Raw genomic sequence first — 19,915 nt, 5'->3', positions numbered from 1 at the left:
TTGACCATAGCTTCATTTTTATTTATGTATCCCGACTCTAAGCTGTACAAACTTGAATAGTGATTGGAGTTAAGCATACCAGGTGATGTGTATTTGTGTAATGAGGGAGGGTGTGGCCTAAGGAGATCAACACCCTATATCAAGGTGTGCAGAATTATTAGGCAAAATGGACCAATAAAGAGATTTAACCGACAATAGAAAGTCAAAAATTGTAAAAAGTCTTTCAGGGGGATGTAGCATTCTTGAAACTGAAATTGCTCAGATTTTGGGGCGTGATCACAGAACCATCAAACATTTTGTTGCAAGTTGTCAACAGGGCCACAAGAAACAGGTTTCGACGTAAATTAACTGCCAAAGATTTGAGAAGAATCAAACGTGAAGTTACCAGGAACCCATCATCCTCCAGTGCCGTCATATTCCAGAACTGCCCAGAAGTACAAGGTATTCAGTGCTAAGAGACATGGCCAAGGTAAAGAAGGCTGAAACCCAACCACCACCGAACAAGACACATAAACTGAAACGTCAAGACTGGGCCAAGCAGTATCTGGAGACAGATTTTTCAGAGGTTTTATGGACTGATGAGATGAGAGGGACTCTTGACGGAGCAGATAAATGGGCCCGTGGCTGGATCAGTAACGGGCACAGAGCTCACTTCGATGATGAAGGCGGGGTACTGGTATGGTCTGGTATTATTAAAGATGAGCTAGTTGGACCTTTGCAGGTTTAAGATGGACTCAAAAACAACTCCCAAAATTATTGCCAGTTTTTAGAAGACAAAGACACTTTATTCAAGCGGTGGTAAAAGAAAAAATCTGCATCTTTCTAGAAGACCATGATTTTTATGCAGGCCAATGCACCATCACATGCATTAAAGTACTCCACTGTGTGGCTAACCAGTAAAGGCCTTAAAGATAAAAGAAAAATGACACGGCCCCCTTCCTCACCTGACCTAAAGCCCTTCTTAAACGGCAAGGAAAAGAGAACACGTCTCTGAACGGGAATTCATCCATCTGAGAGAGGCTGTGGTTGTTGCTGCTGCACAAAAAGTTGTCAACAGATCAAGAAACTGACAAGACTCCATGAATGGAAGGCTTATGACTGTTATTGAAAAGAAGGATGGCTATATTGGGCAATGATTTTTATTTCTTTTTTTTTTTGAAATGTCAGAAATGTTTATTTGTAAATTATGAGTTGTTTATGGGCGGCACAGTGGCACAGTGGGTACCACTGCTGCCTCGCAGTAAGGAGACCCGGGTTCGCTTACCGGGTCCTCCCTGCGTGGAGTTTGCATGTTCTCCCCATGCAAAGACATGCAGGTCAGGTGCATTGGCGATCTTAAATTGTCCTTAGTTTGGTGCTTGGCTGGCGCCCTGCCCGGGGTTTGTTTCCTGCCTTGCGCCCTATGTTGGCTGGGGTTGGCTCCAGCAGACCCCCGTGACCCTGTAGTTGGGATATAGCGTGTTGGATAATTGATGGATGGATGGATGGAGTTGTTTATTATTCTCACTTTTACAGATGAAAACAAACAAGTGAGATGGGAAGTTTTTCATTTTTCCTTTAGTTGCGTAATAATTCTGCACACTAATAGTCGCCTACACACATATGTATTCCCCTGATGATGTTCACACTCACATTTCCTTTGTAAAACATGCAAGTTACAGGTTTATTAACATTTTGGATTGACTGATAGCACTGTATTTGTTCCATATTAAAATGAATCCAAAAAATACAACTTGCTTAATAATTGTGCACACAGTGTATTTTTGAACAATAACTTTTCATGTAACTTTGGACAACAGTTAACGCTCTTTTGTAAGTATAAGTGGCCATTAACAACAGATAGAGTATTATATCTTTCACATAACAATTTACAATATAAGAAAAATAAAATAATTAGGACACACTACGTACCTGTCGGTGAGAGGCGTTATAACCAGCCTGTCAGTGCAACCCAGAAATTCATTCTGGTAAATAAATTCCACGTCCGTGATGTTAATAAGCATCTTGTCAGAATCCTCATTAAAGTAAAATCGGCACTGTTTCAGCCATTCAAAATCGCTTGGAGTTTTGATATGAAAGCGGCACTGCAAAAAATACGAGAAAATATTCAGTTGTAATGTAATCCACAGGATTTCTTAAGTCCGCATATCCAACAAATGTTTAAAGAGGTGCACAAAACCAAGAAAACAACATTAAAAGTTTACACGTGCTGTATGTGTAATTTGAGGCGGCTACTCCACTTCCCCTTCTCCTTACACTAATTTAATGAATTACTTAAAAAATAAATTCCTGCCATATGATTATACAAGATGAAAAACGTGCAAATGAAGAATTTCAGGGATTGTGATCACAAATCATCAAAATGGTCGCCTCCTGACAGCTATTGAAAATAATAAGAAGGCCTAATAAAATGTCAATAGTGTATTACAAAAATTAGCTAAAAAGTGGGCTGGCATGGTGGCACAGAATTTAGCTGCCACATCACAATTCCAGAGTCTTGCCATTAAAACCCGAGTCTGGTCATTCCTTGGGTGAATTTTGCAGTGTCCATCTCTAGACATCCCAATTTTCTTCCCATACCCTCAAGACATACAAGTCAAGTCAAGCTGGGGAGCATGCACTGGTACAGTGCGTTGCTGCACCCACCACACGATGAAACAGCTCAGTATCCTGGTTGGCAACGCCCCAGGCAGACACGCAGTCCAGTCCCACCCGCCAGGTGTTACGTGGGCGACCCCTTGGCCTGGCCCAGCCACTCAGGTCCACAACAATGAGGATCCTATGAGCTGGATCACCCTCAGGGAAACGCGCCACATGGCCGAAATGCCGTAACTGACGCTCCCTCACAATGCAGGTAATGTGCCTCATTCGGGACTCCATGAGCAACACAAAGTCAAACCAATGGTACCCAAGGATATTCCGGAGAGACACATTACCGAAGGAGTCCAGTCTTTGTCTCAGGTCACTGGATAGCATCCATGTCTCACAACCATATAGCCGAGATATACACGTTAGATTCATTCATCTATCCATTATCCAACCCGCTATTGGTGACAATAAATAGTCCTTGTATAAGTAGCGTAGTTGGCAGGATTTAAACAGACATTAAGAGAACATGGTGGTGTTTTGTCAATTCGTTGAGCAGCAAATGTGCTCATTAGATGTTCAATTAAAAGTACTATGTTTCTCAATTTGTATAGCAGTTAACGCTCTTTTGTAAGTATAAGTGCCCACTAACAACAGATAGAGTATTATGTTTTTCACATAACAATTCCTTGCAATAAGGAGACCGGGATTCACGTCCCTGGTCCTCCATGCACAGAGTTTGCATGTTTTCCCAGTGTCTGCGTGAGTTTCCTCCCACAGTCTAAAGGTTTAAAGGTCAGGTGGGTTGGCGATACTGAACCGGCCCTAGAGTGTAGTTGGGTGTGTGTGAGTGTGTGTTCGTCCTACAGTGGGCTGTCGCCCTGTCCGGGGTTTGTTCCTGCCTTGCACCCTATGCTGGCTGGAATCGGCTCCAGCACTCCCAGCGACCCTTATCAGGACAATGCAGGTTAGAAAATGACTAGGAAATGAAACTAGTGGATAGACGTACATTTTATTTTTATTATTTGGTCACAACTGTGTGTAGAAAAGGTTGCAATGAACAAATATTTCTTAGTTATAACGTCACAAAAAAAGGTTTAAAGCTGCTAATGTTTTGAAACACTAGATTTGTTGCCAGAAGTGATATTTTCATAACGAAAACGAGAAGTAGAACTAAAAATAATTGTTTTTTCGTTTTACAAGAACGAGAACTGAAATTAAGGCAAACGGAGAAACTTAAACTAAATAAAAATTAAAATTAATGATATGTGAATGAACTAAAATGAGAACGAAAATTGAGTAAAGACGAAAAGAAACAGTAATGGCATTTTCGTTCAGTCGTGCAGTGGGGTTGTTTGTAGGCCGCCCTGAGCATTCATTTATGTTGCGCTATTTATTATGCGGTGATCTCGTACCTTGGGCTTACTAGAGTCACGCGGCGTAACTTCCGTAAAGGACCGTTGTTTGTTTGATTAAGTACATTTGGTTCATTGGGTTGAAGCAGTAAGCACGTGTGGTTGACGATGGCGAGTTTTGCACAGATGTTTACGGGTAGAAAGTGAGAAAGAAAAGTGTGTAAATACTGTAATTACAGCGCAGATGATAATAAAAGCAAATGTAATGTGTGCGAGAAGAAGAAAAGAGTCTCGGAGGTTCAGTGCAGGACCTACTGGATCAGTACTTAGTGGAAGTCCAGCACTTCTCTGGCACCAGGACTGCACTGCAGTACTGGCGGCAGGAATCACCAACATACCAGTGGTGCCAGTGGCTGAGGACCTCGTCTGTGTACCTGCGTCACAGGCATTCATCGAGCAAATACTTTCACTGTGTGACTGTCTGAGCAATGGATGTTGCTGCAACATGAACACATCTCTCGAAATGCGTGCTTGTTTAAAGCTTAACAGAAACAGACTGGGTTCTTGCGTTGAAACATTTGATCCTGCCGACTACACTCATTAGGCCACTTGATTTGTTTGGTCATTTGTAAATTTCCTCTTGGGATTAATAAAGTATCTATCTATCTATCGATAGTCAAGCTGTGTTTAACGGCATTGCTGTATGGCAGAGTGATGAGAAAGATGCCCTTTCTGCACTCACGTCACAAACAGAGTCGCTTGTATGCAAATACTCATTTAGACAAGCCAGAGTCATTTTGGAACAAAGTGCTTTGGACTGATGAGACAAAAATGGAGTTATTTGGTCAGAACAAAAAGTGCTTTGCATGGCGGAAGAAGAACACCGCAGTCCAAGAAAAACACCTGCTACCCACTGTCAAATGTGGTGGAGGCTGTGTGGCTAGTTCAGGGACTGGGGCCCTTGTTAAAGTCGAGGGTCGGATGAATTCAACCCAATAGCAACAAATTCTTCAGGATAATGTTCAAGCATCAGTCACAAAGTTGAAGTTATGCAGGGGTTGGATATTTGAACAAGACAATGACCCAAAACACAGTTCGAAATCTACAAAGACATTCATGAGGGAGAAGTACAATGTTCTGGAATGGCCGTCACAGTCCCCTGACTTGAATATCATTGAAAATCTATGGGATGATTTGAAGCAGGCTGTCCATCAAATTGAACTGAACTGGAGAGATTTTGTATGGAAGAAGAGTCAGAAATACCTCAGTCCAGAATCCAGTCACTCGTCAAAGGCTATAGGAGGACAGCGTCTAGAGGCTCAACTATTGATGTCATATCTCTGTTGGGGTGCCCACATTTATGTACCTGTCTAATTTTGTTATGATGCATATTGTATATTTTCTGTTAATCCAATAAACTGAATGTCACTGCTGAATTCCTACTGCTTCCATAAGGCATGTCGTATATTAAAAGGAAGTTGCTATTTTGAAAGCTCTGCCAATGATAAACAAAAATCCAAAGAATTAAGAGGAGTTCCCAAACTTTTTCATATGACAGTATGAATCTTATGTAACTAGGAAATAGCTCTTACATTATGTAAAAAGGCCAGATCTAAATAAAATAAAAACAAAAATTTTAAACACAGAACTAAATAAAAATCAAAATTGTTGACTCCACTGAAAAATAGAGCGAAATAAAAATAAAAATTAATTTTATGAAATAAAAACTAAAACTACAATTAATATCAGAACTGAAATATCACTGGTTGCCAGATGATCAAGATAAAGACACTCAATTGGATGATGTGGAACCTGCAGGCTCTGCAGACAGCAAGGCGACTGAGCCCCCCGATCTCCAGGTTGCGTTATATTTGCAGCACACATGCTCCTAAGCAGTGTTCCCAACTTGGCGACTTTCTGGCTACATCTAACAACTTTTCAGACCCCTTTGCTGACTTAATTTTAAAAGAGAGCCTATCGATAAATCTAGAGACATTTTCAGTTGACATGAGTGACGTTTCTTTCCTCCAATCGCTGACAACAATTCATGTAACAACTGATTGCTATGATGTAGTTCGATGGGGCACACTGGACACTGACATAGACATGTTAAACCTTGTTTTGAGTGGGCAGTGCCTGGAAAATTAAGATATCCGATTGGTTAGTTGTTTTGATTTTCAAATTGATGATCCAATAGGGGGGCAGTACAGTGGCGCAGTGGTAGCGCTGCTGTCTCGCAGTTAGGAGACCCGGGTTCGCTTTCTGGGTCCTCCCTGCGTGGAGTTTGCATGTTCTCCCAGTGTCTGCGTGGTTTTCCTCCGGGTGTCCATGATTGACAGGAGTTTGCTTAATGCCCATCGCTCTGCCACAGATGTTAAACTGTCCAACTTTACTCCTACAATAGAGCCTGCCTTCTTAACAAGTTTGTCCAGACGTGAGGCGTCTTATATCTTTATGCTGCCTCCCCAGCACACCACCGCGTAGAAGAGGGCACTTGCAACAACTGTCTGGTAAAACATCTGCAGCATCTTACTGCAGATGTTGAAGGACGCCAACTTTCTAAGAAAGTATAGTCGTTCTGTCCTCTCTTGCATAGAGCATCAGTATTGGCAGTCCAGTCCAATTTGTCATCCAGCTGCACTCCCAGGTATTTATAGGTCTGCACCCTCTGCACAGTCACCTCTGATGATCACAGGGTCCATGAGGGGCCTAGGCCTCCAAAAATCCACCACCATCTCCTTGGTCTTGCTGGTGTTAAGGTGCAAGTGGTTTGAGTCGCACCATTTAACAAAGTCTTTGATTAGCTTCCTGTACTCTTCCTGCCCACTCCTGATGCAGCCCACAATAGCAGTGTCATCAGTGAACTTTTGCACATGGCAGGACTCCGAGTCATATTGGAAGTCTGATGTATGTTGGCTGAACAGGACCGGAGAAAGTACAGTCACCTGCTGCGCTCCTGTGCTGCTGACCACAATGTCAGACCTGCAGTTCCCGAGACGCACATACTGAGGTCTGTCTGTAAGATAGTCCACGATCCATGGCACCAGGTGTGAGTCTACTCCCATCTCAGTCAGCTTGTCCCTAAGAAGCAGAGGTTGGATGGTGTTGAAAGCGCTAGAGAAGTCCAAAAACATAATTCTTACAGCACCATTGCCTCTGTCCAAGTGGGAGAGGGATCAGTGTAGCATATAGATGATAGCATCCTCCGCTCCCACCTTCTCCTGGTATGTGAATTGCAGAGGGTCGAGGGCGTGGCAGACCTGTGGTCTCAGGTGGTGAAGCAGCAGCCGCTCCATGGTCTTCATCACATGTGACATCAGAGTGACAGGCCGGAAGTCATTCAGCTCACTAGGACGTGATACCTTTGGGACAGGGGTGATACAAGATGTTTTCCAAAGCCTTGAGACTCTCCCCTGTTCCAGGCTCAGGTTGAAGATAGAGGTAGAGGACTCCTCAGCTCCAATGCACAGGCCTTCAGCAGTCGTGGCGATACACCATCTGGACCCGCTGCTTTGCTGGCACGAAGTCTTCTCAGCTATCTGCTCACCTGGGCTGCCGTAATTGTGGGTGGGGATGTCTCACCTATGCTGGTATCAGCAGAAGGATGGGTACAGGGTGCAGTACTCCGAGGTGAGAGTGGGTTAGGGTGGTCAAACCTGTTAAAGAAGTTGTTCATTTGGTTTGCTCTCTCCACGTCTGTCTCGGTGGTATATATATGAAATAATGATCTTGTTTGAAATAATTCTCTTGAAATGATCTTGTTTGGTGTGGGCGCTCCAGACGGTGACACTTAAGATCAGCCGTCATTGCAGGCAGACAGAAAAACATCGCAGAAGTGTACAAACCCATGCAATACGTCATTGTAATGGCAAACGGCTGCACTTCAATTATAGCGCTTGGTAAGCGAAAGATCTCTAGTACTATTTTTTTGAGAAATGAGCTTAATGTCAGGCCACGCCAATGGAGGCAGAGTCTAAAGAGTTAATATGGATATGCAAATGAGGTCATTACATCATTCGGCGACTTCTGGTGACTTTTTGAGCATGTGTTAGCGACTTTCCATTGAAAATAGTTGGCAGCAGTGCTTCCAAGTCTGCGTTTTGTGTGGTGCCATATTTCTGGGACTCTCATCCAAATGTAGACTTCTAGTCATATTGGTGGTGTAATAAAGTAATTTATGTAACAGTTTCTTTACAGCTTTCCTTGAATTTACTTGCATTTTCAGAGTTTCGACAGAATTTCTATTTATGATAAAAGAGACAGACGGACATGACTATTGCAGTAGGTGCTTCTCACATTATATTCATACGCACCTAAAACGGACATGAGAGTATCATTTTTTTTTTTTGTAGAATATCATTTATGCTTTTCGTGTGTGTCATAATTCTCTAAAATGTCACAGACCAATACACTTCTGTCTTTAGAGCTTTTCTTTCATTCAAGTCAGTTTAATACAGAATTCAAAACAGAGTCGGCACTAACCAGGTCGTCGAAGATATCTCTCTGGTGCACATGAATGGTGATGAGGGTCTCATATTTAATGCGCTCCATGGCACTCAGGTCCTTGGTGGTCATGTCAATGAGAGTGTTCAGCAGGTCCAAGAAAGCCTGGTTTGTCTTCGGCATGATCTTGCGGTCGTACCTTGCATTTGTTAAAGCTTCCTCTGAATCTCTGGTCCAAATCATTTGAATTCCCAGCAGGCCAACCTATTGAGCAAATTTAGAGTCATTATTAGCAAGAAGGGTTACTTCAAAAAGTGCTTTCAGTAGAGAAATGACATTAAACAAATAAAATATATTAGTAATATTATTACAAATCCACTTTCAGGGAATGTCTAAAGGTCACGATTTACGTGTTCATCATTCAGTAGCCACTTTAAGGGGTTCTAATCCTCCAAAGCCCACTTTGCTGACTTTCCCATGAAAGTAAATTATATAGCGAAAGGAAGTCCTAACACAGCAGAATGATAACAAGTACAGGAGTTATATTTTAAGTTAAGGATTAGCAGTGCCATATGAAGAGATCTGTCAGCACAGTTTACAACTTTAGAACTTCATCATCTTTAAAAACGCATTCATAAAATTCTGTGTGTCTCCCTCAAGCCTGTCACGGCGAGTCGTTTCTTGTGGTTTTCAGTCATGCACTTCATTTACGTAATCTTAAGAGAGTCGTGAGCAGACGCCGCACGCTCTTGTGATTGCTAGTCGTGTAGAGTGACATCTCCAGTGACTTAATCCAAGAAGTCTGTGACTCGTTCCAACAAAGTCGAAGGGGCGGGCTCTCTACGTGTGCATGAGACCGGACAACCAATGAGCACTCACCTGGAAGTACCGTCATGTGCAGACTTACAACTCCATTTGGGACCGGCCATTTGGCAGTATGTCAGTCGCAGAGTGGACAGATTAATGGTTTGGGACATCGATATGCTTACTTTAGCTCATATAGTACAACTGGCCACCTCAGGACTGGACCCATGGCTGGTTGCCATTTTGTCGGTTAATCCGACGCATACCTATTTTCATGTACAAAGATATTTCTAAGGTATGTACCACTTTAACATTTCCGAAGATACCATATGTACAAGGCTTCATCCACGATTTCGCACACAGGTTTTTTTTCTCGTACAACGACTAGACAGTGTGGTGTAGCAGGTCCACAGCTCAAGTCAAAAAGGCCACTTTTTAAATAAATAATCACCACACTCGCAGCTTAGCGAGGGGGCGTGGTATTTGTGGCCGATCGTTCCCGGGGAATTCGTGATGCTGAAGAAAGCGGTCGCTCCAGCTGAGCGATCACAGAGCTGGAGTGACCGGTATTGAAGACAACTGGCCGTTGAAAGGCAGCGGCAGTCGTGGAGGGTTTGGGCTGGTTTAGCCCCAGTGTGAGTGCACTGGCCACTGGGGAAAGAACCCAAGTCTCGGTCCGGATGGAGCCCGACGTAGCCAGGGATCGGGGGGGCTACCAGACCAGTGAGTAAGGCAGCTGCACCTGCAGGTAGGGCGACTCCCCTGTTGCGAAGCCTGATGGCAGAAAGAAGAAGGCACCGTGCTTTGGATTTCCAGCCATTGTTTTAACCTCGTTTGCATTGTTTTTAAAGGACTTGGTTTTTTTACTAATGGATTTTAGCCTCCACTAATTCACTCATTTTAATGGATTATTTATTTAAAGAAGACTTTTGATACACCGCACTTTAAATAATTTGAATGCTGTTTTGTTGTTTGCTGGTTTTGAAATACCTCTCACCTTCCAGGAAAGAAGGAAGTGCATACATATAATATAAAGAAGAACTGTCGGCCGGTTAATGCAAGACCAGTTAAGAGGGACTGTACTGTAATCGAGTCCTGGTGGCCTTTTTTAAGGGTGGCTGTTATCATGCTGATCGTTCCCCTTCCCTTTGGAAGTGCCACGCAATGTTGATTTGTGGCGATCAATCAATACTTTGTGGAGAAATGAAAGCTTGTCGTTCATGTGTTGGTACTTTATTACATCAAGGGCAAAACTAGTCATTCATTTATTGATACTTTGCAGAGATCGAACAATAGTTCATGGGAGAAAGCTTGTGTAGCGTAGAGGGATTGAAGAAACCAGTTGTAAAAGGAAAATGACCTGGGGCCTCATGTATAACGTTGTGCGTAGAATTCACACTAAAACACGGCGTACGGACGAAGGGGAAATGTGTGTACACACAAAAAAATCCAGATGCAGGAATCTGTGCGTACGCAAACTTCCACGTTCTTCCTCTACATAAATCCTGGTCAGAGTGAAAAGTAACGCACGTGCACGCGCCTACTGTCCCGCCCCAACTCCCCCCAGAATTATGCCTCTTTGAATATGCAAATCAATATAAACAGCCCTTAAGCTCAGCCATCTGTGAAAAGGCAATGGCAAAAGCATGGGGGGAAATAGAAGAATTTCAGTGAATACCAAGAGTAGGCAAAGAAAAACGTACAATTTGTTGGTTTAAACAGTGGTATAAACAACAAAAGGAAGTTGATCGAGTGACATAGCGTGTCGGAGAAACTCAAAAGCTCACATTCACAAAGTGGCACATTACCCGAAATAAAAAAAGAAGTTGTCAGATATCAAAGTCGCCGTGAAAAGGCAAGTCGTAGCCCACTGTCTGAGTGTCATATGAAAGCTTATTAGGGTACAGAGAAAAAAGACGCGCAGTGGGAAAAAAAGCATGAAATGTCAACTTTAATCTCGGAATTTTCAACTTAATCATGTAGTTCATTTTGTCATTAAAGTAGAACATCATAAACTTCATCTTAAAATTGTTTAATTTACTAGTTTCTCAATCCCATCGTAACTAAAGTAGCATGTTAAATGCTTTGTTTTGTTGATCTTCTATGTGCTTTGTGTGTGTGAACCTCTACGTGCTTCCGGGCTTTCTCTTCCTCTGACAGGACACAGAAACCAATACATTCGGGATATTACAGCTCTCTGAATAATTAAAATACTGAGATGTATACGTGATATCATTTTCATGATAGGAGTTAAAGCACGTTATTAAACATGGGAACACGGTGGTGCAGTGATTGTTTATGTCTCACGCAAGATGCTTGCTGCACCATGTGCTACCCTCGATGAAATACTTTATTGTAGCAGTACTGTCTCTTTCAAACGTACTAACCTCCAATTCCTGTCCTTACTTTTCTTTCTCCAAGTAACCGATCGCCACACAATCAGCTCTGTAATAGACATTAAGCCATCTGTAAGCTTAGAACGACGATCCTTCAAAACTTTTAAGGAACATCGAAATATCTTCGTAGTACATGTTTAATTATTCTATCCATCTATCCTTTCCTTGTCACCCCAGTCCCAGCACAGCATACAGTGCGAGGCAGGAACAATCCATGAATGGAGCGCCAGCGGATCACTAGCGCTGCGTCACCATGTAGTTAAAATTTTATCTGCATAATATAATAAACATATTTTGCTGCATTTCATCTTAAAAGTGATATCATCATCATATGTAAATACGTGCTTTATAAAGTGGCTCAGGTTGTGCAATATTATAACTGTAGTGATAGTTTACAGTGAGGTGATTGTACTTATAAATACAAACAGTTTTACAAGGAGCATTTAGAGTTCTTGGGATGAAACTGTTTCTGAACCGCGAGGAAAAGCTCTGAAGCGTTTGTCATATGAGAGCAGTTCAATAGACTGCATGGCTGAGGCAGCATGTGCTTGATGCTGTGCACCGATAATTCTCTTTTCCGATCAGCTGCTGTACAGCTGTGATTCCACACACAGATACAGTGATATAAATACTCCGAGTGGTGCAGTGAGAGTAATATGGAAAAAGAGGATCCGATGTGGGATCCGAGGTGCAGTGAGAGTAACAACGCTAAAGCAGTTATGGTATTTGGAATAGTTTGACCATTCTGTGACCATTATATTGCTACAGGTTAATTACAATCAGATGCATTAAACTAATAAGCAATATGTGGTTAATTTCAGTGTATTTATAAAGCTGCGTCAGGGATGTGGATCTAAAAAAAGAAAGATAAACCACACAGGAACAGTAGCACTGCTTTGAAACTGGGTGCCGCCAGTCTGCAAAACCGAGCGCATAACTTGAGTACGATAGGGTATGAGGTACCGTGGAAATGTACGTGGCTTTACACCAAGTTTAGGTTTAATACATCGCGATTTGAATGAGGAAACGTTCTTACACAACATTTTTGTGCGTTTATACATGAGGCCCCTGCTCTTCTTTAATTCACACACACTCATCAGTAAAAAAAAAAAAAAACAATTTGAGGAAACAATGGCCTTATGCACAAATGGCCTGAACTTGGACAGCCATAAATTGCCGCCTTAAATGCACAATACATATAATGCAGTATAAGAGATGGCTGGGTAGGCCAAGAGATGGAAGGAGGTGGGAAGGCGGTTGCTGTAGGGCACTGCCTCCCCCAGAACGCTAGAGGGTAGCTCCCCTAGATTGCAGCGGTGCCCCAGTTTCCCACAGACCACCATGGGACTTGGAATTCTATATCTCAGCCCCCTTGGATACTGCCGGGGGGGCTGTTGTAAAAGTGGAAGAGCTATACGGCACGAAGTTTCCTCCTAACCCGGAAGTGCTTGCAGACCACATGGGAGGAAGAGCAGAAGCACTTCCAGGTTGGACAATATAAGAGGACTTGACTGACCTTATAGGGACCAGCCAGAGTTGGGTGGTAGGTGGACGAAGCGTACCAGGAGGAGCAAAGGACAGAGAGACAGAGAAGAGAAGAACAACAACTGTGTGCTGTGCCTATTGTTTATTTGTCGCTGTGGTGGTGGCAAATGCTTGGTGAAGAGTTTCCTAAAAAATCGATAAGCTTTTTGTGCCTTGGGTCTGTTGTGTTGGGTTTGAGGAGCAACAGTGCCCTGTAGTGTCCACAGCGGTTTCAAGGAATAAGGAGGAACACCGGTGTTTTGGACCTTACAAGCAGAAGAGGTGCTCATCTGTCTGATGTCTTGTGCTTTATGTACCCAGACAGAATGGAAAAACAAGAAAAAAGGAGGCAGAGAATTAAGTATGGCTGAATTTGCCATACTTCTAAACTCTTCACGTTGCAAGTGGCTTCATTAAGGGAGCAAATTAATGACTGTCAGAAAAAGGGCTGAGCTCGTGATACTTTGGAAATGGGTTGGAAAATCCTCATGCAGTTGTGTAATTTGACATCCCCAGCATTTTCTATACAGTACGTGTAAATTGATATACTCAGGCAACTGCAGTCATCAAGTTTGACATTTCCCCAGACTAGAAGTATAATGTAACATCGACATTAGTTAGCACATATTGTAATGATTTTGGTATTAGTCTACATGACTGAAGTTTATACTTCAAATAAAAAAAAAGTTACTTGTGCAGGGAAGTAATTGAGAAACTCAATGAGCTGAAAGCTGGAGTCCTGTATGCTCAGTGAAGCCTGTCGAATAACAAGATGTAAGGACTTCTGGGATTCCTTTAGCAGAGAATTCAGCCACACTTCCACATTGCCCTCTGCCATCACAGGCTTATCGAGATGAACAACTTCACCCTCACGGGAACAAATGGCGAGGATCCTGTCGTAGACCTGAAAATAGAGGTGAAGTCACATACAATTTAGATTGAATGTCTGCAAAGGGTCTGATAAGTGCCGCTGCTCCATGGAGGCACTGCTACTCAGCTGCCTGTTCACACGTTTATCTCACGTTTGTGCGGATTTGTTTTACTAGGTACTCAAGTTTTACTCTGTTGTGATGTGAGATTTTGCATACAAGTTGATAAATATTTTGTATGTCTATTTGTAACTTAGGCAAAACTAAGTCAGGAAAGTGAATTTTAAGACAGAGTTGGGGGAAGTGCTTGAAACAAATGTTTCTCTGCTGGAGTCTCTCTCAACCCCGACACAGAGCCAGGTTGCCTAACTGCCAAGCTTTACATTAACATATGGTTTGGGGGATGGCAGGTGTGAAGATGTTCTATCACCCCATTGGTCTGAAGTGTGGCTGTTTGGAACTGGCTTGTATCAGAAGCCTTTAAGTATCACGACGTCCTATTGGCTGTAGGGGTTGGACAGAAAATCTATAAAATTTGCTTGGTTACCCTCAATCTCTCTCTCTTACTAACATCACTGACTGTGGTAATTAATAAGGGTGAGCTCACCAGTAGTATCGGACGGACAATATATGTATAGCTGTAAATAATTTAGTGTTTGCGTTTTATGATGTATTGTATATATTTGTAAAATACCAAATTTGGAAACCTGTTCATTTTGCATTTAAGTAAAGAGAGTTTTTTTATTTACAATTTAAGTAACGGTGATTTGTTCAACGGCTGAAGGTGGCATATATTGTATATGCCAACAATAGAGGTGGCGACAACATAATAAAGAGCTCAGGGCCCCGCACACTGATTAAACGAAGGGTGGTGCAAGGGGGTTACACAGATAATATTTTCAAATGAGAGGTCATTTACCTTATCGTGGAATTTCACAGTTTTAATGTTGTCAAAAACGTTGAGAAGGTGGGCCTGGATTGTATGGGAATCGGAGGCCTGCCCCAAGATCTCCAAAAGTGCAGGATCTGACACAAAGAAGAACCGGGGGAAGAGAAGGCGCTTCTTTTCAAGGTAGCTACAATATAAAAAAAATATTTGAAAAGAATTAGATCCAGGACAGTTCCTCAAGTCTTTAACAGCAGTTTACTACGGACAGCTGATGGTCCCCTGATTTCTGATTACCCAGTCAGTGACTTCTGGCAGATTTCTAATTGTTCCAGTAGATGAGGTAACAGCTGCCCCATAGTCTCATCGCCAACACAGCACTGCACCACATTTGGCATTTCATGAGCTCGAGTCATTATCTTCACCCACGATTTATCAATGTTGGAAAACCGCTTGGCTTCCTGCAGTTTTATGAAGAAAAACATTTTTGCAACAAAAACATTAAAAGAACCATCAACAGAGAGAAGGCAGAGTCTTCTGAATCTTAAATATTAACATAATGCACTGTATGCATTGATAATTGTCAGTCAGTCAGTCATTACCCAACCCGCTATATCCTAGCACAGGGTCACGGGGGTCTGCTGGAGCCAATCCCAGCCAGTACAGGGCACAAGGCAGGAGCAAATCCCTGGGCAGGGCGCCAGCCCACCGCGGGACACACACGCAGCACACACTAGGGACAATTTAGGATCGCCAATGCACCTAACCTGCATGTCTTTGGACTGTGGGAGGAAACCTACATAGACAGGCAAACTCCTTGCAGGGAGGACCTGGGAATCGAACCTACTGAGGCAGCAGCGCTACCATTGTGCCATCGTGCCACCCTGCACTGATAATTGCATTCTTGAAATCATTTTCTTAACACATTTAATGCAACACTGGGTAGTGTGAGTGAAGCCCCAGTACCAAGTTGCCAAGCTTGGAGTCAGCTGGGAGAAATTCATTAATCAGACGCCTCTTGACTTGGGGAAGGACAACCTGGAGAAACCGCAGCTCGTATTACAGCAGTTGTTCCCTTCTCTGTTTCGACTGCACCCGCTAATCTTCCTTAGTCGAACTTGTGCCAACATAATTAATAACAAGTTACTTTGTATGGAAATATAAGCTCATGATTTCTCTATTAATAAGTGATTGCTCTTTTGTTGTTGTTTTTTTTTTCATCTTTTAAATTTGCTCAGATCAACCCAAGGCAAGAAAAGTTGACTTAAGTTCCGATTGTTGTGTAAAATAAAAGAAGCAACTGAAGAACTTAAGGAGTAAGTTAAATAATCAAAGTCGTGTGAGGTTCCTTATACTTCATTAAATCTGTCCCTTTTGCTAACCATTTAGGTTGTATGGAAACATCAACTGTGATAAATAAACTCAGCGGCCAGTTTATTAGGTACACCTGTTTAACTGCTTTTTAACACAAATATCTCCTCAGCCAATCACTAGGCAGCAACTCAATGAACTTCGGCCTGTAAACATCGTCAAGAAAACCTGCTGAAGTTCAAAGCGAGCATCAGAATGAGGAGGTTAGGAGCACACGCTGATACAGCGCATTGCCGCACCCTCCACATGACGAACCAACTCAGGATCCCGGATTCGGACTCGAGTGCAGCCATGCAACAGGTAACACCTCAGCACCGCACTAGGAATGGATGGAATGGAACCAGTGGGAGCTTTTTATGGTGGCTGGAGTGCCAATTCTACTACCAACCCCCAAGTTTATCAGTTCAGGTTGGAGGACCTACATGCAGGGCTGGATGCAGATTAACGTCATCCCCAGGACGGAGCATCAGAATGGAGAAGAAGAATTGAGATTGAAGTGACTCTGAACGTGGCATGGCTGTTGGTGCCAGACGGGCTGGTATGAGTATTTCACAAACTACTGATCTACTGGGATTTTTACACACAACCATCTTTAGGGTTTACAGAGAATGGTCTGAAAGAGAGAAAATATCAGTGAGCGGCAGTTCAAAGTCTTGTTGATACCAGAGGTCAGAGGAGAATTGCCAGACTGGTCTGAGCGGACAGAAAGACAACAGGAACTCAAATGAGCACTCGTTACAACTGAAGTATGCAGATGAGCATCTCTGAATTAACAACACATCAAACCTTGAAGCAGGTGAGGGGCTACAGAAGCAAGAGACCACACCAGGTGACACTCCTGTCAGCTAAGAACAGGCAACTGAGGCAACAATTCACATTGGCTCAGCAAAACTGGACAACAGAAGATTGGAAAAACATCACCTGGTCTGATGAGTCTCGATTTCTGCTGTGACATTCAGGGTCAGAATTTGGCATCAACAACATGAAAGCAGGGCTCCATCCTGCCTTGTATCAATGTTTCATGCTGCTGGGGGTGTAATGGTGTGGGGATATTTGACCTTAATACCAGCTGAGCATCGTGCCACAGAATGCCTGAGTATTGTTGCTGACCATGTCCATCCCTTTATGACCACCACCTTCGGACAGCTCCTTCCAGCAGGATAATGCGCCATGTCACTAAATAATAATAATTCTTTGCATTTATATAGCGCTTTTTCTCACTTCTCAAAGCGCTCAGCAATTGCAGGTTAAGGGCCTTGCTCAAGAGTCCCTTTTTGTTGGCATTTACGGGATTTGAACCGGCAACCTTCCGATTGCCAATGCAGATCCCTAGCCTCAGAGCCACCACACACTAAACACAAATCATCTCAAAAAGTGACAAGGAGTTCACTGGACTCAAATGGGCTCCACAGTCACCAGATCTCAATCCAGTAGAGCACCTTTGGGATGTGGTGAAATAGGAGATTGTGAATTTCCCTTTGGGATTAATAAAGTATCTATCTATATATCTGTTATATAGTGCCTTTCACATCTATCTATCTATCTATCTATCTATCTACCTTTCTATCTATCTATCTATCTATCTATCTATCTATCTATTATATACAGTACTGCCTTTCACATCTATCTATCTATCTATCTATCATGGATGTCCAGCCAACAAATCTGCAGCAACTGCGTAATGCTATCATGTCCATAAAGCCCTTAACCTGCAATTGCTGAGCGCTTTGAGTAGTAAGAAAAGCACTATATAAATGCAAAGAATTATTCTTATTATTATGGGCCACAATCTCTGAAGAATGTTTCCAGCATCGTGTTGAATCTACGCCACCAAGAATTACAGCAGTTCTGAAGGCAAAAAAAGGGGGTCCAACCCGGTGCTAGTGAGGTGTACCTAATAAACTGGCCAGAGAGTGTGTATACATTATCTGTAAAAACTATTCACTCCCTTGGAAGATTTCACTTTTTTATTTTTTTTTATTTTATACAACATTGAATCACACTAGGCGTGGCAGCACGGTGGCGCAGTGTTAGTGCAGCTGCATCACAGTAAGGAGACCTCGATTCACATCCTGTGCCCTCCGTGCGTGGAGTTTGCATGTTCTCCAAATGCCAGTGTGGGTTCCCTCTCACAGTCTAAAGCCATTCAAGTAATGTGGACTGGCAATGCTACACCGGTCCGCGTGTGTGTGTGTGTGTTTGGGCTGATGCCCTGTCCAGGGTTTGTTCCTGTCTTGCACCTTATGCTAGCTGGGATAGGGTCCAGAAGCATCCCCCCTCCAAAATACTTTGTTCAGGACAATACAGTTTAGAAATTTCCTAATGGACTGAATCACGTGGGATTAAACAGAAACAGAAAAAAAAACGAGTCCAGAGAAAGCAGCTCTCTGCAAAGGGGTTAAAATTAATTACAAATATAAAACACAAAAAAAATTTATTGCATAAGTAGATGGCAGCCATGACAGCCTCGAGTCCAGCCACAGATTAAGACCTTTGGTTTGTCAATCCGGATATGACGCACATTGAGGAAGGCAGAAGACTCGCGAATTCCATCCACACAGTAGCTGGTTATGGAATCGCGGCAGGGGTCTTTGGAGCTGTTAATCACTATGGCACTATGCCAGACCTCGACATTTTAAATGACAATTAGAAACACTGGTCAGAGAGCAGACACCGTTAATAAGTGAGACCAACATTCCTTACCTTTGGAAGCTGCTTAGCAATGTCTCCGCCAACAAAGACAGCCTCCAAGTAAATCCACAGGTTTTGAACGGTCATCCAGTTTTCTATAATGTCCGTGGTATTTGAGAGATTCTGCACCCACTTCTGAATCTGCGTTTTAAAAGGTGTATTGTACCTGATGGAAACAGAATTACATTGACAACGTGGAGGTTATTGACTGTACAGTACATCTGATGGTATAAACCGAGTACTGTCCTGCCATTACCCTGACTAGACATCATTATATGCTGCACGTCACTTAAGCTGTGCCAGACTTAACGTGTGCATCTCTGGTCTTTAACAGTAACTGCTCTACCAAAGATGAAGAAAGGCACAAATGCGGAGAAACAGAATTCTAAAAGGACAAGGAGATGACAAAAAAACGGAATCAAAGTCTTAAACGGCCTGAGGCCAAAAAACAGGCAAACAACAAAACAAATTACAAAAGCCCGATCTGCAAACCAGCAACGCAGTCAGCAAACATTTAGAGATTCTGAGTGTTATGGCGGATGATAAAGGGAAGTGAATGTTTGTGAAGGAGAAGAGACAAAGTCGTTAGGACAAACGAAAGTAGACACAATCCAAACGTTAAACAGACTTCATGGTGAGAAAAATGAATTTCAGATGTAACTCAAGTTCAAAAATGAAGCAAAAGTTGTTTTTAATCCACAATCTCGGATAACCGGCGTTGTGCATGAACGAGTTCAAAAGAGCGCCTTCACTGATCAAGCTCCTTTTGCTAAGAATGGAAGCTCAAGCCTATAGGGGCCCATGACCATTGCCAGGGGGTGCCCTGAAGACTTTGCAGCCCTGGACGCCAGCACTTCTGCCACACCCGGAGGTGCTGGCGGAAGGATTACCAGGGACTCCCGGAGTGCTTCCGGGTGCTCATGCGCCACTTCCAGCCACACCAGGAAGTGTCGCAGGAAACTCGTCGGGAGGCACCTGGAGCACGTCCGG

General features: G+C 42.9%; 1 protein-coding gene across 2 annotated transcripts in view; it reads right to left on the bottom strand.

The window, feature by feature from the left end:
- dnah5 (dynein, axonemal, heavy chain 5) overlaps positions 1-19,915 on the bottom strand; it is a 390,322-nt gene that overhangs the window by 169,707 nt on the left and 200,700 nt on the right. For both annotated transcript variants that reach the window (XM_039736932.1, XM_039736933.1), the window contains exons 30-35: positions 18,938-19,091; positions 15,161-15,324; positions 14,897-15,053; positions 13,800-14,012; positions 8,424-8,648; positions 1,912-2,084 (exon numbers count right to left, since the gene is read on the bottom strand). In XM_039736932.1, the coding sequence (XP_039592866.1) occupies positions 1,912-2,084; positions 8,424-8,648; positions 13,800-14,012; positions 14,897-15,053; positions 15,161-15,324; positions 18,938-19,091 (1,086 nt within the window). The remainder of the gene's footprint in view (positions 1-1,911; positions 2,085-8,423; positions 8,649-13,799; positions 14,013-14,896; positions 15,054-15,160; positions 15,325-18,937; positions 19,092-19,915) is intronic.

Source organism: Polypterus senegalus, chromosome 15, assembly GCF_016835505.1.
Source record: "Polypterus senegalus isolate Bchr_013 chromosome 15, ASM1683550v1, whole genome shotgun sequence".
Lineage (NCBI taxonomy): Eukaryota > Metazoa > Chordata > Cladistia > Polypteriformes > Polypteridae > Polypterus > Polypterus senegalus.
This window is presented reverse-complemented; position numbering and strand designations above follow the sequence as displayed.